Source organism: Schistocerca cancellata, chromosome 6 (genome assembly GCF_023864275.1).
Source record: "Schistocerca cancellata isolate TAMUIC-IGC-003103 chromosome 6, iqSchCanc2.1, whole genome shotgun sequence".
Lineage (NCBI taxonomy): Eukaryota > Metazoa > Arthropoda > Insecta > Orthoptera > Acrididae > Schistocerca > Schistocerca cancellata.
Genome location: NC_064631.1, coordinates 513,033,832 through 513,050,291, shown reverse-complemented (window position 1 = coordinate 513,050,291; position 16,460 = coordinate 513,033,832). Strand labels below are relative to the sequence as shown.

General features: G+C 39.3%; 1 protein-coding gene across 2 annotated transcripts; it reads right to left on the bottom strand.

Annotated features, from left to right (window-relative positions):
• Positions 1-6,465: 6,465 nt before the first annotated feature.
• Positions 6,466-16,368, bottom strand: LOC126191440 (3-oxoacyl-[acyl-carrier-protein] reductase FabG-like). 2 transcript variants are annotated; one of them, XM_049932318.1, is made up of 2 exons: positions 16,232-16,368; positions 6,466-7,413 (listed from the first exon to the last, which is right to left on the bottom strand). In XM_049932318.1, the coding sequence occupies exon 2, from the start codon at positions 7,409-7,411 to the stop codon at positions 6,638-6,640; it is 774 nt and encodes a 257-aa protein (XP_049788275.1). In that variant the 5' UTR covers positions 7,412-7,413; positions 16,232-16,368; the 3' UTR covers positions 6,466-6,637. The 2 variants fall into 2 exon arrangements, with proteins under 2 accessions (XP_049788275.1, XP_049788274.1); XM_049932317.1 differs by lacking the exon at positions 16,232-16,368 and adding an exon at positions 16,025-16,151.
• Between the last annotated feature and the right edge of the window lie 92 nt (positions 16,369-16,460).

The window sequence follows — 16,460 nt, the reverse complement described above, 5'->3', positions numbered from 1 at the left end:
AAATAACGGTGGCTGAGGAAACCCCCCCCCCCCCCACTTTTTTTTTTTTTTTACAAGATTTAGGTAAGTAATTTAGTGAGTTAGTTGAGGTGTGACAGGGTGCCTGAGTATTTGTGAATTGAGAATGTATTTTTGCAACCCTGAGAACGCCGCTGTTATCTGGAAAGGTGGAAGTGTCAACAGCATACTCAGCACGAAGAGGTAGAACAACACTTGACCACTGAGAATGTTGAAATAAACAACCCATTTCGTGTTCACAGTAATCAGAATGAGTGCACTGAAATTGTCTACAAACACCACTGAAACATCACAGAATAACCTCCAGTGTGAACTATCACTCACACCTCATTGGATCATCAGTGCACTTGCTGCCTTGTACCATTTGAAAAGATGCAGAATTGAGACTCGTCAGTTCACAACTTTGTCTCTTTATCAGCTGCTGTCAAGTTTCTGTGCTTTCTGGCTCATTGATGATCTGCAGCTTAATGTGCCACTTGAATGATAGCCTTGTAGCAGAAACTGAACTCCTTATGTCCATTGCAAGCAGTTCTCTTTGCAGTTCTTTCTCAAAAAGTGGTTGGGATTCAATGACAGCAGCAATTCCTGTCAGCTTTGAAACCAGTTATCATTAACAACGCACAAGACTCTTCTCTGGTCACTGTTTATGGCCATTGATTTTATGTCGTGTCACATAGCAGTGAGAAGTACACCTTCCTTGTTGATACGTTGGCCTGTCTGCATTGATTCAACAACGAACTTTTAACTACAATCATAGTGTGGTCATGGCCACGTCAAATTGCGTTAGCTCCTTTCAGCCCTGATGGCATGTCTCCAGGTTAACACATCTTACTGCACTGATTTCATACACACTACTTTACTGCTATCAGTTACATCTGCAGCAGATGATCACCTGGTAACAGTTCGATTACAAACCAAGTTCTGCACTGGAACTGCGTGGCAGATCAAAACTGTAAGCCATACCGAGACTCAAACTTAGGACCTTTGCCTTTTGGAGGCAAGTGCTGTATTGACTGAGTTACCCCAATAGAGCACTTGCCCATGAAAGGCAATGATCCAGAGTTTGAGTCTTGGTCTGACACACAGGTTTAATCTGCCAGGAAATTTCATATCAGCACATACTCTGCTGTAGAGTAAAAATTTCATTCTGTAAGTTCTACACTATCTAAAGCATTCCAAAAAAAAGTGAGAGTGTTTTTGCTGAAAATATTTCAATGGTACTCGAACATGCCTCAGTTCGATGTGTTCCTTTTTCTGCTTGTTAGAACTGTAATTTTCAACAGCAAGTTCTGCTAATATAATTAGTTCTTTAGAAAGTGTGTCATAAATAAAAGTTTTTCCCTTTAAATCAATTACAGCCTGCTGCTTTCTACTTGAAATTATTTCTGGGCTACATACTTTATCAAATACAGAGTTTTAAGTTGCCCACAGCTGATGAGACCTAAACAAAAGCAAAAATGTGATGTGGCATAAAGGGCTACAGCACAGCTAGGAACAGTGTTCAAAACAGTGATGGTAACCTACACTAAGCATTAATAAGAAGCGTTTGCCAGGATGAGTTGGGTGTACCGTTTATATGCAGCACCATGTAGTTGGCCATTTTATTCCCCACTTAGCTCGTGAGAGTCTAAAATGTTTAGTTAGCATGAAACTACGAAAATATTTATATAGAATTATCAATGTGTCACTGTTATAACACTTTGTTGCCTTTAATAGTACCTCACCTTTAGCTGAATATAAGTCACAGGTAATTATGGATGTGTTTGTAGCAACATGTCACTGTCATCTGTTGTGTATTTTCAGCACATTTGTCAATGGAAATTGTACATGTTGCAGGGACAATATTTTTATTCTTTGCTTTTTGCTGACTCTTGGTGATTTTACATAGTTATGTATTAGATTGTCTAATTATTCATCTGATTGTCTAATTATTCATCTGAGACATCTCCTCACAGTTACAATTGACTTGGGTGGTGGTGTTCGGTTTACTAACAAATCAAGTTAATGTTCTGTGTAATTTGGAGAATGGATCGTCTATACGCCCTAGTAGCCTTGGAGAATACACCTAACAAGTTTAGTGGCCTTGAACTCAGCTGCACCCCCACAGCTGGTGACCCTGACGCGATTAAAGCCTTGACGACAAACCACACCAGAATATGTTACAAGATGTAAGAAGAAGCCATAATATCATCATTATCTGTACGTTAGCCACTTAATCCCATACTCTGGTTGCACAAGTGGAGGCGAGTTTCAATTATGCAGGGATTCCCACTGATTCAACAATGTTTTTGTTGGCAGTAAGCAGCTAGACCGTCAATATGTTGCCGAATTACAGGATATTATAACTGTGCCACCGGCAGAAGTCTTATAGGGAATAAAAAAATAGCCTTATAGGAAATAAAAAACAGCTCATCTGAAGAGTAGCCATATCACAAAAAGAATACACCAAGGGGCATTGGGTATTGTAAACTGTCCCAGTACCTCTGGCACTTATGAAGCGAGGTGACTGTACTGGTCACGACAACCCATTACTTAAGATATGGCTCAACAGTCGCAACTTATGTCAATTGTGGAGCCTTAAACAGAAATGTCACTAGACACTGTTATGAAACTTGCAGACCACATACAACAGGTTATCACTGCTGCAAGAGTTAGTGCTGTGGCAGTTATGCAGCAGCTGTTGTGCATACTGATTACGATTCACCGACGGTGAAAGTAAATGCCCTTGCAAACAGCTTGATGAGACAAAATATGTTATCATTGCAGATCCAGGAGGCAATCCTTGAACAACACCTCACCTTCTACTTCATAACAGTCAATATGATGGTATCATCAGGAGTTTGGTGAAAAGGCATGTAAGTGCACAAGTCTGTGCTCTTTCCCAAATGCTAACAGTAGTCAGTCTAAGGTGCAGCCAACTGCTAGGCAGGATCAGAGTGCCTGTTTACCACTGACAAGAGTAGTAGGCTAAAATATCTAGTGGATTCACATTCTGATTTGAACATATGGACATCAACCTCAGTGCACTGCTGTTGGCCATTGACCACATTCTACTTGTTGGCTGCTAACATCTCCACAATATCAACATATGGAACTCGGTGTCTGGAACTCGACTACAGACTATTCCATGCGTTGATCTGGGACTTCAACATAGCTGAGCCAATCATCAGCACAGATTTCCTGGCATAGTACTGACTGATGCTGGACATGGCAAATTCCCAACTTGTGAGACTGGCCTGACTACAACTGGGTTCTGCCTTAGCATGAGTGTACACAGTGTCAAACTAATGTAAGTGAAGGACTATAAGTATGCTTCTATATTATGCTGATTTCCTGCTCTGACTAGGCCGCCTGGAGCTCCGAAACATGTGCAGCATAAAACTGTGCATTTTATTTAAACCATGGACAGTTCTCCAGTAACATGTGGGCCTCAACATTTGGCACTGGATCACCTAGCAGTAGCTAAGGCGGAGTTTGCCACCTTGTTGAAAGAAGGCATTATCTGACCATCACATAGTCCTTCATTGTCTCTGCTGCATCTGGTTTCTAAGAAGAGTGGAGCATGGCGTCCATGTGGTGATTATAAAGTACTTAGTGCAAGAAACATACCGGACTGTTACCCAGTTCCATTGCTGCAAGATTTTAATTATGCTTTACATGGTGCAACGACCTTTAGCATGCTGGGTTGTGCCAAGGCTTATACTCAAATACTGGTGGCAGAAGAAGATACAGCAAAAACTGCATTTATAACACCATTCAGGTTGTTCACTGTCATGTTTATGAACTTTGGTTTACGTAATGCAGCCCAATCGTGGCAAAGATTTGATTCTTTACCACAAGGCCTACCCTTCTGCTTTGCCTAACTTGATGATATCTTGATCTTTTTGACCACCAAAGAAGAACACCAACTCCTCAGAACTGTGTCCATAATTGGAACAGTACAGTTTCATTTTGAACACAGCTAAATATATATGTGGACGACCCAAAATCAATTTTCGCAGTCCCCGTCTGTCCGAACAAAGCTGAAGCTATTCTACGAATATCAAAGCTAAAACTCTCCAGTGCAGTGGCCAGAGGCAGTGAGCTCATGCAAGCCTAACAGCTATAAGTGCTTTATTACAACAATGGACAGATGACTCGTGGCAACTACTAGCCTTTTATTCTCATAAACTGTCACCATTGCAATGCAAGTGAAGCACTTGTGATGGAAAACTTCTCGCCTTGTATGAAGCCATTGAATACTTCCAGGCACAGGTAGACGTGGGAGATTTCAGTATCTATACTGACAATAAACAATTAATGTATCCATTCAGGCAGAATAGTAACAACTGTTCAACAAGACAATATAATCATCTGGAATTTATCATGCAGTTTATCACCATCATCAGCTACCAACTTGTTAGTGTGCCTGGCACAGGTGCTAAAATATATGGTGACGTCTGCAAGGACCCTTCCTACCTGCTCAATGTTGCAAGCAAGCCTTTGTGCAACTTACACAACTTGTCTCACCCCAGAGACCTTCTGACATTTTGTCCGATGTCCAAGTGCTTTGTCCAGCCGGGAATGGAGGAGGACTGCCATGAGTGGACCTGCACGTGTGCACCACGCCAGTGCCGCAAAGTGTCTATCCACACACGTTCATCAGTGCACAAATTCCTAACACACCTCATATTTTGCACATGTACACCTCAACGTCATGGGTCCTTTACCTCCATCAGGTGCTCTGCGATACCAGTTGACTATTGTGGATTGTTTCACTTGCTGGGCATAAGTAGTGCCATTGGACATAACCTGGAAATATTAACCTCCACCTTCGTGTCCATGAAATTACCAAGATTTGGTTGCCCACTGGACATAGCAGATTGTGGCAGGCAATTTGAATCAGCATTACTGACCAAGCTTGCAATTTTCTGTGGATATGCCAATCATAAAACCACAATTTATCACCCAGCAAGCAACAATCTGATAGTGTGTTGCGCTGTTCACTAAAAGCTGCTCTCATGTGGCATGATATGACCGGGTGACTGCTCTGCTTAGCATGTTACTTGGTTCACAAAATACCTACAAACTGTACCTAGAGGCTTCATTGGCAGAGCTGGTTTTCGGCAAAGTGATACATCTTCCAGGCAAATTTGTTGACACCAACTCTCTGCCATCCACGACACAAGATCAGTCAGACTTTCTACTCATTTGCATGAGTACACAGCTTTTTTTTCACCGTCGTCAAGGTTCTAGACATGGCACACACCCATTACATATATCACTTGGTCAGCTGTTCAAACATGATGCTACACATCGAGATGGCATGAAGCCTTCGCTACAAGCTCTGTACACAGGCCCATGCCATATATTACAAAGAGGTTCATGGAGGTTAGATATTTGTGTCAACAGCATAACCATCACTCTCTCCGTTGACCACGTCATGACATATCGTCGGCCAATGTGACAGAACTGCGACCATGACCTCAGACTCAGTCTCACCTGCAAGCTCAACAACCAACCGACACAGTTCCCAACCAACACACACGAACCACTCTGGATGGCATGTGCACTTCCCTGCATGTTTCACAGATGACACTCCATTCTAACATGGGGGCTGATGTAGCAACATGCCTGCTGAGTATTGTTGGCATATTTGTCAAGTGAAATTGTGCATGCCACCACAGATGACACTGCAGAAATAGTGTGTTTATTTTTTTCTTTTTGCTTAGCTTCTCCTGACTGCTATAAGTGAGCTGGATGCAGTTGTTCACTTTACCAATAAATAAAGTTATTGTTGTAAGAAGCTCGGCTGCACCCGACAAGTCAATTTTTTTCATCAAGACACTAACACACTGTTGAGGGTTCTCTCTCTCTCTCTCTCTCTCTCTCTCTCTCTCTCTCTCTCCCCCACCCCCCCACCCCATCTTCTCCAATGATCTTCCTGTAAGTTTTCTCTAACCCTTATGAAAATAATTGCTTATGTTTCTGTTATACACAGTTTTTCTTTTCTAATCTGAAGCAGACCTTTGCAAGTCTTATTGGCAATATTTGACCATCATGCTGAGAGAAAACTATTTACTGTTACTTTACATTTAAATCACTGGAATTATTTGAGTGTATGAACAAGTTTTTAATAGCTGATGCGCTATGGACCATAATTCTCCTGGTGAACTGTGGGAAATAATCCAAAGCTGGATGACAACTCTGAGTGACATCAATCATTACTACCGGAGAGAAAATTATCATCAAACTCACTACAAATAATGTATGTCTAGTTAATTCTGGATAACTTCATTAATATTACCTACTTTATGAAAATTGTGGTATTTACCACTGGTGGCCTTTAAACTGTTGATTGGCCAAAGCAAATTTCTCCCTCACTAAAAGAATATTTGTTAATTTATGTGTTGTCTGCATTTTTTAAGTTCAAAAGATTTGGTTGAAAGGTGATTAACGTGAATTGCATTGGTGAAAATTACATTTATTCATAGTATAATTGTTACAATAAGTATCACATGTATATATAAATGCTTTGGTCCCATAATATGACTTCATATATTGTATAGTATAAATGGCTGCAGTATTAAACCATGAAAGCCCCATTCAAGTATTTGAATACTTTCAGCAAAATCTGGGCTTATCGTACACCCATAGCATGGCGGCCTCCATCCACGGGCAAACTTGCACCAGTAATAAAGCTTGCAGTATCACCGGCTAGGAAAGCTATTGCTTCAGCCACTTCCTCAGGTTTCCCTACACGACCAAGAGCATGTGTTTCTTTGCTACGTTCTAAAAATTTTGAGTAAGCTTCTTCATCCAAACCACCCCGTTTCTGCAGCTCTGTTAGTGTCACTCCAGGATTGACACTGTTAACACGAACCTGTTTGGCTGCCAATTCCAAAGCAATACACCTTGTAAACTGATCCACTGCAGCTTTAGACATATTGTATGCCAGTACTCCAGGAAATGATCGTATACCATTCACACTTGATACATTTACTATACTGCCTTTTGTTTTTATAAGATGGGGAACTGCTAACATAGTAATGTGGTACATAGACCTAACATTTGTACTGAAGATTCGGTCATATTGATCTAGTGATGTATTCTCAATACTTCCAGTCTCTATAATACCAGCATTATTCACTAAAACATCAAGTTTGCCGTAATGTTTTAATGTTGCTTCTACAATATTTTTTGTATCATTTTCATTGGTGATGTCCCCTGTCTGCAAAAATGGTTGAGGATGCTCAGGAAGAACCTCACAGGACTTTGCCACTTTTTTCAGGTTTTCCTCATTTCGGCCTGTTAAAGAAAGAGAAGCTCCAAGCCGTGATAAATGTATTGCTGTCGCTGCACCAATTCCAGAACTAGCACCTGTAATTAAAACCACTTTTCCACTGAATGCCATGTCTGAAAAGAAATGAAAATCTGTTATCAGTCAGTGTATTTTACTTGAGACTCTAATTTTACTTACATAAATTTTATTTGAAAATCTTGATGACCATTACAGTTATACACCTTACACTCGTCCCACTTAAATTGAACACTGTGGATAGTGTTCATTCTCAGCAGTAACACTATCTCAACATTGTACAACTTCTTTGTGTTTCATCCTAAAACCACCTATGCAGAATGGACCTTCCGCTAGACAGTATGACGCTATTTTCTTATTAGATCATACAGTGGTTTCTTTTACACCATATCAGACAAAGAAGCTTGTACTCAGATTTTTATATGATACTTGGCATTTGCAACATCTTTTAGTTGAATCCATATTTTACCATGGTGCTGATCTACATTTCAACAAATGTAAAGTGTCATACTCACAATAACTCTAAATCCAGAGGCATACATTATAACTATATATTTCCCATCAAAGCAAAGTACATGCAATTTTTGTTCAACTATTAAACCTCAATTTTCTTGGCAATATAGTAACTAACTACATTGTAGCTAAATACAGGGATTGGACAAAATGTGAACACCAAAAAACACAACACATCGTGATGGCATTCAAAACAGCTTTCAGTCATTGTGGAATGAATAAGCACAGGTCCTGTATGGTTTTCAAGAGAATCTTACATAATTCTTCATGCAACATAATGCCAAGTTGAGGTAACAATGATGGGGTTGGATAGTGATCACACACCTTCTCTCCAAGATAGACCACAAAGGCTCAACAATAATGAGCTCTGGTGGCTGACTGGTGGACAAGGGAGATATAATAGTTCATGCTTGTGCTCGCAAGACCAGTCACAGACAATGTGATCTGTGTGATCAGGGGCACTATCATCTTGGAACACAGCATCACTGTTGTGAACAAACACTGTACTATAGGATGGACCAGACCAGCCAAAATGGTCACATAATCATTGGTAGTAATGCATCCTTGCTGAGTAACTACAGGGCCATGGAATCCACAATATGGCTGCCTAAATCATAACCGTACCCACACCAGGTTTCACTCTTGGGACATAAACTTGGTCAGGAATTGGAAATACTGTGAAACAAGACTCATATGACAAAATTTCTTTACATTTCAGATTTTATGTTTAGTCGTTAGGGGCATTTGCATCAACGATGAATGGTTTTGGAATTCTAGCTCACCCTACTGTTTCCTGCTTACGGAGCTCCCTTCGTGTGTTTTCATGCTGACAGTGTTCGTGAGTGCGACATTCAGTTCTGAAATGATTTTTGTTGCTGTCATGCTCTTATATCTTTCACCACAATCTTCTTCAATGACCTTCCTTCACAATTTCTCATCACACACTTTCGTGCACGTTGTGAGTTAGCGTATCATATTTTTGTGCTTTCCCTGTATGCTATATAAATCTTTGATATACCAAATACTTCAGCTATCTTGTTTATGGAAGCACCCACCATTCGAGCACTAACAGTCTGCCCATGTTCAAACTCACTTAGCTCCAACATAATGCACTCACAACTATCCCTTGCAACATATTGGGGACATTGCACAAGTGCAATCAGTGGCCAAAAATGACATGGCCACCTGAGGCTTGGCTATCATTGGCATTTATGTTCACATGTGCATTTCTTGCAGTGTTTCTATTTTTTTGTCCAACCCCTATAGCCTACAGAACTGCATACAGGAAAGTGAATTTGTGGTATCATCATGACGAAGATACAGTGACACAAATGCTTCAAATTATAGTACTTACATCAGTCCGATCATGAGAGGGTTTTTTAAATTTTGTTTGGTAATGTGTTTCAGTCTATAATGATTGTCTTGACATCAGTCTGTGTTAATAGAAATGATAGCTTTTATATAATTACACTATCAGGGACTTGATCTGATGATGATCATTACTGATTAAATTGGTTATAAAACTTTTTTTTAAAAAAAAGAAAAAAAACTTGTGTCCAGAAACTTATGGACACTGTTACATCAAACAGCTTGTCTGTAAGGATCTGTAGCATAACATGGAATACCAGCAGCTGTGTTATACCTGTCAGATAATCCTCCAGAAACAACACATTCTTACAAACTTGGTTCTTGTTGCCACGAGATAAGTGGTCCTTTAGCAATGCAAGGGGTTGGGCCTCTCAAACCAGTTATTGCATTCAAAGGGAGCCTTAGTTTTAATTCAGTTTCCAACTCATAATCAGATAAAAATCTTAAACACGGGGCAAAATCAACACCTACCTTATTTCTTATATTAACATTTCTAAATAAGAGAAGATTATCTGAATGAGACTACTACAGGTAATTCATTTCCAGTAACTGCATACCAATCTGATACAAAAATATATAGAATGAAAAATGGCAGCATGCCTGATTACATTATTAAAAATCTAGAATAGGGACACCACCAGCCAGACGGCTTTTTCGGGTCAGCTGAACCTACTGATACCCTATGTTGGTTTCTTCCCGTAACATAATGACATTCTGGATGTGACACCATAGGTGCGCAAAACAAAAGGGAACAGATTGACAAACTGCATTTGTGTCTGTATTAGTTTTTGAAATGTAGGTTGTGATGATAGACTGATCTATAGCATAGCCCAATGTATAGGATAGGTCGGAAGGTGACAGGTTGTAAGTTGTCACAGCAAACAAATTTGAACATGAACTCATAAATGTGGTGGCATACCATTCTGTGGTGTAGCCTGTGTACTAGGTCAGATTCAGGTTCGGGTGTTGGCTAGCAATATTGAATTCCTCAATTAATCCACTTTTATCCATACAGTACATATGGCGGCAAAGTGCATGTTTCTCGTAACCACCAGGCAGCTACTGGAAACCTTGACAGGTGAGAAAGTGTGATGTGTTTTGTTAGTAGTTCAACCCATAGTTACAAACCACACCTGTCTGCTGCTCTCGTCATGGGTACTTACAATCAGATGTTTGCACATCTTCTTGAGTTACCATTAAATGTAATAATGACTGCTGCCAGCATTATTCAGCAAAACAAGCAAGTAATGGTATTGCCCCTGTTCTAGATTCATACCCAGCTTTATAACTGGTTAACATGAAATACACAGTTTAGGACCATACATAAGAAAAACACAACATAACTATCAAATCACTTAGAGATAGCCCACAGTAAATGAGTAATGGGAATATGTTTCTCTTGCAAATGCTGCGAACAAGATATTTGGATAAAGAGGAACATGTGATACTAGTTGATGGCTTTGACAAGTGACATTGAAAACATGTGACAAATGTTGTAAACAACATGACAATGATAATGTGATATCAGTGGTGATTTTTTCCAAAGGGACTAAGCTACAGATAAGTTTTTCACCACAACCAGGTTTTTTGCTTTCACATCCATTGGCTTTGCCAACTCTCAACCAAACTGTCACCATCTGACTATGCTAGGCATCCCGGCAGGGTGGGTGGGGACAAGGGAGGACTCAGGGTATTGTACCAATCCTTCTAACCAACAAGTTTGAGGTGCAGTCTTTTACTGAAACTGAGCCAGTGGGACTCATTTCACATGTTTTGGAGAAACGTGTTTTGTCCAGTGTCAGGAGGTGGCAAATGCAAAAGGGAAGGAGTCTATTAATCATCGGCAGCTCACGCATATAGCGAATGATGAAAATGGCAACAATGTGTGCACCTGGGTGCCTCACACAACATGTCAAAGAGGCTATTCCAGCAGCCACTGAGGGAACAGGCTGCAATCAACAGCAGATTGTGGCTCATGTTGGAACAAATGATGCCTGTTGTCTCGGCTCTGATGTCATTTAGGTGACTCTCCATCCAATCCATACAATGATAGTAGTATCAGTGTAAGATCGAAAGAAATGTCTCCCACAGATGGTAAACTTCCGAAGCATTCGCAACAGAGCACCAGAAATTCAATTGCTTATTAAAAGCAGTGAAGCTCACATAATACTAGGTACAGGAAGCTGATTGACACCTGAAATTTATAACAGAAGGCTTTTTGGAGAAAATTTAAGGGTATATCAAGAGGATAGGCAAATAGGAAATAGAGGTGGTGTATTTTCACAGCAGACAAGAAAATAAAATCCACCGAGGCAGAAATTGAAGCTGCATGTGAGACTGTTTGGGTGGCCATAAAATGATAATTGGATTCTTCTATTGCCCACCAGACTCATCTCAGGACATAACCTAAAACTAGAGAAAACTTCAGTTCAATTATACTATAATCATTTGTGGAGACTTTAATGTCCAACAGTCAACTGGGAAAATTACAGGTTTGTTAGTGGTGGGCGTGATAAGACATCCTGTGAAAATTCAATAAACACCTTCTCTGAAAACTATACAGAACACATAGTTAGAAACCCCACTCACAATAGAAATATATTGGATCTAATGGCAACAAACAGACCTAACCTTGTTGAGGATATCCTCATCGGGATCAATGACCATGACATGGTTGTGGCAACAAAGATTACCAAAGTACAAAAGACAACTAAAACAAGTGGAAAGGTATGTATGTTCAGTAACTTAGATAAAAAATCAGTAGTGTAATTTCTCAATGAGGAACTTGAAATTTTCAGCACAGGGCAAAAGCAAGCCGAGGAACTCTGGCTCAAGTTTAAAAGAATAGTTGACCATGTACCCAGTAGAAACGTTCATAATGTAATGGAATCTCATGGTATACAGTCACTGTAAAGATATTCCTAAAGAAATAGGTGTAAAAGAGAGCATATAGCTATAGGTAGAGAGATGCTGAATGAAACGCATTTGTCTGTCAAGACAGCAATGTGTGGTGCCTTCAATGATGACTGCAGCAGAATATTGTGAAGTAACTTTTCACAGAACCCAAAGAAATTCTGGTCATATGTAAAGGCTGTTAGTTTCACCAAAATTAGTGTCGAGTCCCTAGTGAGACACGAACTGAAACCAAGGGTAGCAAAGCAGAAGCTGAAATGCTTAACTCCGTTTTCAAATGTTCCTTTATGAAGGAAAACTGAGGAGAATTGTCCTAATTGAATCCTCATACCACTGAAAAGATGAATGAAATAAGTATTAGTGTTATTGGTGTTGAGAAACAGTTGAAATTATTAAAACTGAACAAAGTCCAGGGCCCAATGGAATCCTGTCAGTTTCTATACTGAATTTGTAGTTGAGTTAGCCCCTCTTCTAATTATAATCTATCATAGATTCCTTGAACAGAAAACAATGCCCAGTTCTTGGAAAAAGACACATCACACCTGTCTACAAGACGGGTAGGTAGAAGTGATCCATTAAACTACCGTCTAATATCCTCGACATTGATTTGTTGTAGAATCTTAGAACATGTTCTGAGCTCAGACATTATGAGGTATCTGGAACAGAATGACCTCCACAGTGCCAACCAGCAGGGATTTTGAAAACATCAATCATGTGTAACCCCACTCACATTTTTCTCACATGACATACTAATAACTTTGGATCAAGGCAATCAGTTAGATGCTGTATTTGTTGATTACTGAAAAGCGTTTGACTCAGTACCACATCTATGTTTATTGTCAAAAGTACGATCATATGGGATATCAACTGAAATTTGTGACTGGATTGAGGACTTTTTGGTAGGGAAGATGCAGCATGTTATCTCAGATGGAGAGTATTTGTCAGATATAGAAGTAACTTTGGGTGTGCCCTAGGGTAGTGTGTTGGGACCCTTGATGTTCACTTTGTATATTAATGACCTTGCACACAATATTAATAGTAACATCAGACTTTTTGCAAATGATGCAGTTATCTATAATCCATAAATATTCAGTCAGCTCTTGATAAGATTTCAAAGCTGAGCAGAGACTGGCAACTTGCTTTAAATTTTCAGAAATGTAAAATTTTGCGTTTCACAGAACAAAAAGATATATCCTATGACCATAATAACACAGAGTCACTGCTGGAATCGGGCAACTCATACAAATACCTAGGTGTAACACTTTGTAAGGATATGAAACGTAATGTTCACATAGGTTTAGTTGTGGGTAAAGCAGGTGGTAGACTTCAGTTTATTACTAGAATACTGGGGAAGTGCAAACAATCTACAATGGAGATTGCTTACAAATCACTCGTGCAACCCATTCTAGAATATTGCTCAAGTGTGTGGGACCTGTATCAGATAGGACTAACAAAGGATGTTAAACACAAACAGAGAAGGGCAGCACCAATGGGCACAGGTTTGTTTAGTCTGTGGAAGTGTGTCAGAAAGATACCAAAGGAACTGAACTGGAAGACTCTTGAAGATAGACGTAACCATCCGGAGAAAGTCTATTAATAAAGTTTCAAGAAACGGTTTTAAATGACAACTGTAGAAATATACTACAACCCACTACATATTGCTCACATAGGGATCATGAGTATAAGACTAGAATAATTTCTGCATGCATGGAGGCACTGAAACAATCATTCTTCTCACACTACTTATGTGAATAGAACAGAGAGGAAACCCTAATAACGTACATTGGGACATAGCCTCTGCCCTGAACCTCATAGTGGTTTGCACAATGTAGATGTTGATGTAGAAGATGAAATCACTGATGAAATCTTTGATATATGCATATCCTGTGCCAAAAAGAAAAAAAATCCATCTGGTAAAAAATCAAACACTAAAACAGCACTAGAAATAGAAGAACTTGACACCTTAGAGGGGTGAAGGATAGAGATATGAGGTTCTATTGAGTTGGACAGTATTTCCTTAACTGTGGTCAGCAAAAAAAAGAGATGAACCAATCTTCCAAAGAAACTGTTAGGTTTTTCAGATAGACTCTATAGTTTATATATTCTAAATGGCATTTCCATTTCAGATTTATGCAATGAAACATCCAAAAACATCACCTAACACACAACACATAAACACACCACCAGAGAACACCGCCAATCACATCAAAACGACACCTACAAACAAGTCACTCTCACAAACTAAATTCCGCACTGTTGTGACGTCACACACCACAACAGCCTTATGTCATGGGTCAAAGTCGACGGGTGGAATTGGACGCTTCCATTAACCCAACATTGAGTTGCAATGTATTGTTGGAGACAGATTTCATAAATTAATAAAGGATTCCAAAAACTATGATTGTGAAAACTGAAGTTGCAATTTCCTCACATGACATCCTATAAGCCACAGATCAAGGCAGTCAGCAGAATTTCTCGAATTCCAAATAGCATTTGACTCAATACCAGACCGATACTTACTGTCAAAAGTAAGCCCATATGGACCTATCAAGCAAGATTTGTGACTGGACTGAAGATTTCATGGTAGGGAGGATGCAGCATATTATCTTGAATGGAGGAAATGATGCATATAACTAAGTAACATTGGGTGTGTCCTAGGAGTCAGTCTTAAGTAAAGCAAGTGGCAGACTGGTTCATTGTTAGAATACTAAGGAAATGCAATTTATCTACAAAGGAGATTGCTTACAATTCACTCATGCAACCACACTATAATAATGCTCGTAAGTATGTGTGACCGTACCAAATAGGACTACCAGAAGATATTGAACACATACAGCAGAAGTCACAGGTTTGTTTGGCCGAGGTGCTCAAGAAATCACACAAATGATCCATGGAACACAAAACTAACTAATTTGAAGATAGACACAACTGTCCTGAGAAAGCTTATTTATAAAGCATCAACAACAAACTGTAAATGATGAATCTAGGAATATCCTACAATTCCTTACAAATCACTCCCATGGGGAATGCGAGAATAACCTTAATCACAGCATGCATGTGGGAATGTAAACAGCCATTCTTCCCACATTCCATACATGAATGGATCAGGAAGAAGCCCAATAACTGGTACAATGAGGAGTAGGCCTATCCTATGCTATGCCATTTCACAGTGGTTTGGAGAGTAGCCTATGGATGTAGATATAGAGACTGTAAGGGTGTGGTTAACATTTCCAACTGCTTACACAGATGCTTGCAACATGTATATGTGTAAACCTCTCACACAGTTCTAATGACTTTCTTTTATGCAATGAATACTACAATTAAAAAAACAAAATATGCTCTAGTGATACATGCTGCAAACACTTTTGAAAAACGCATATTTCACAAATGTAGCAAAGGAAAGTTTAATACGAGTAGGGTCTATATGAGTAATGAATGGAATAGATTTACTTTAATTAACCTACAGGACCGCAACTTTGAAGAAAAGTGGAAAAATGCTATTAATATTTTGGGCAGCAACTAGTAACGCCATGGTAAAACAATGATTTAAGTAGAGTACGTTGAGTAATTAAGTTACAGATGTCCGCCGGTAAATGAGCAAACGGGCAGAACGAAAGCCTGTTTCACAACAAGCACTACAGGACATGGCCATAACAAAAATTCATTTTTTGCATTATAATGAATACGGAAAAAATGGATTTTCCATTTTGCTGTCCAACAACAATATCGCTAAAATTTTACGACATTGATTATTTTCATCGTTTTTCATATGCACAATTTTCAAGGTCGGGCTCGAGTAGTGTAAAATGGGCACGAATGTGACAATCCATACGGCTCTTTATTTTGTTAATACATTGCTCGACTCTAAGCATTTCCTTGCACGGTGAAATTGCGAAATGCTAACAACCCACTTGCCTCTAATAGAACTGACACGCAAAAGTTGAAATTCCACTTAGACTCTGGAGTTCGAAGTCTGTTTACACACTTAGCACGTGAATCACACTGATATTGTGATAATAGTCCTACAGTACAGTTCTCACTTTCGATATACAACAAGGTATATATAGATCTATGAGCATTCAAAATCATTTATATTTATGTGTATTAAATGTGTGACTTTACTCGTATCTTTCTCATTGCTTTCTTCATAAATAGGAGAAAGAAGCAAAATTGGGCTAAAAGACTCATCACAGAAAAGTTGATGCAAACGAACAGTCAATCAGTATGACTTTTAACCGTCAGTGTATCTTTCTGGCAACTACTACTTTTGTTTCAAATGGCAGCTGCTCCACCCACTTGGATTATTTTCTACTACAAGTAACAGTATCATTATCTCGGTGGTTTCTAATTG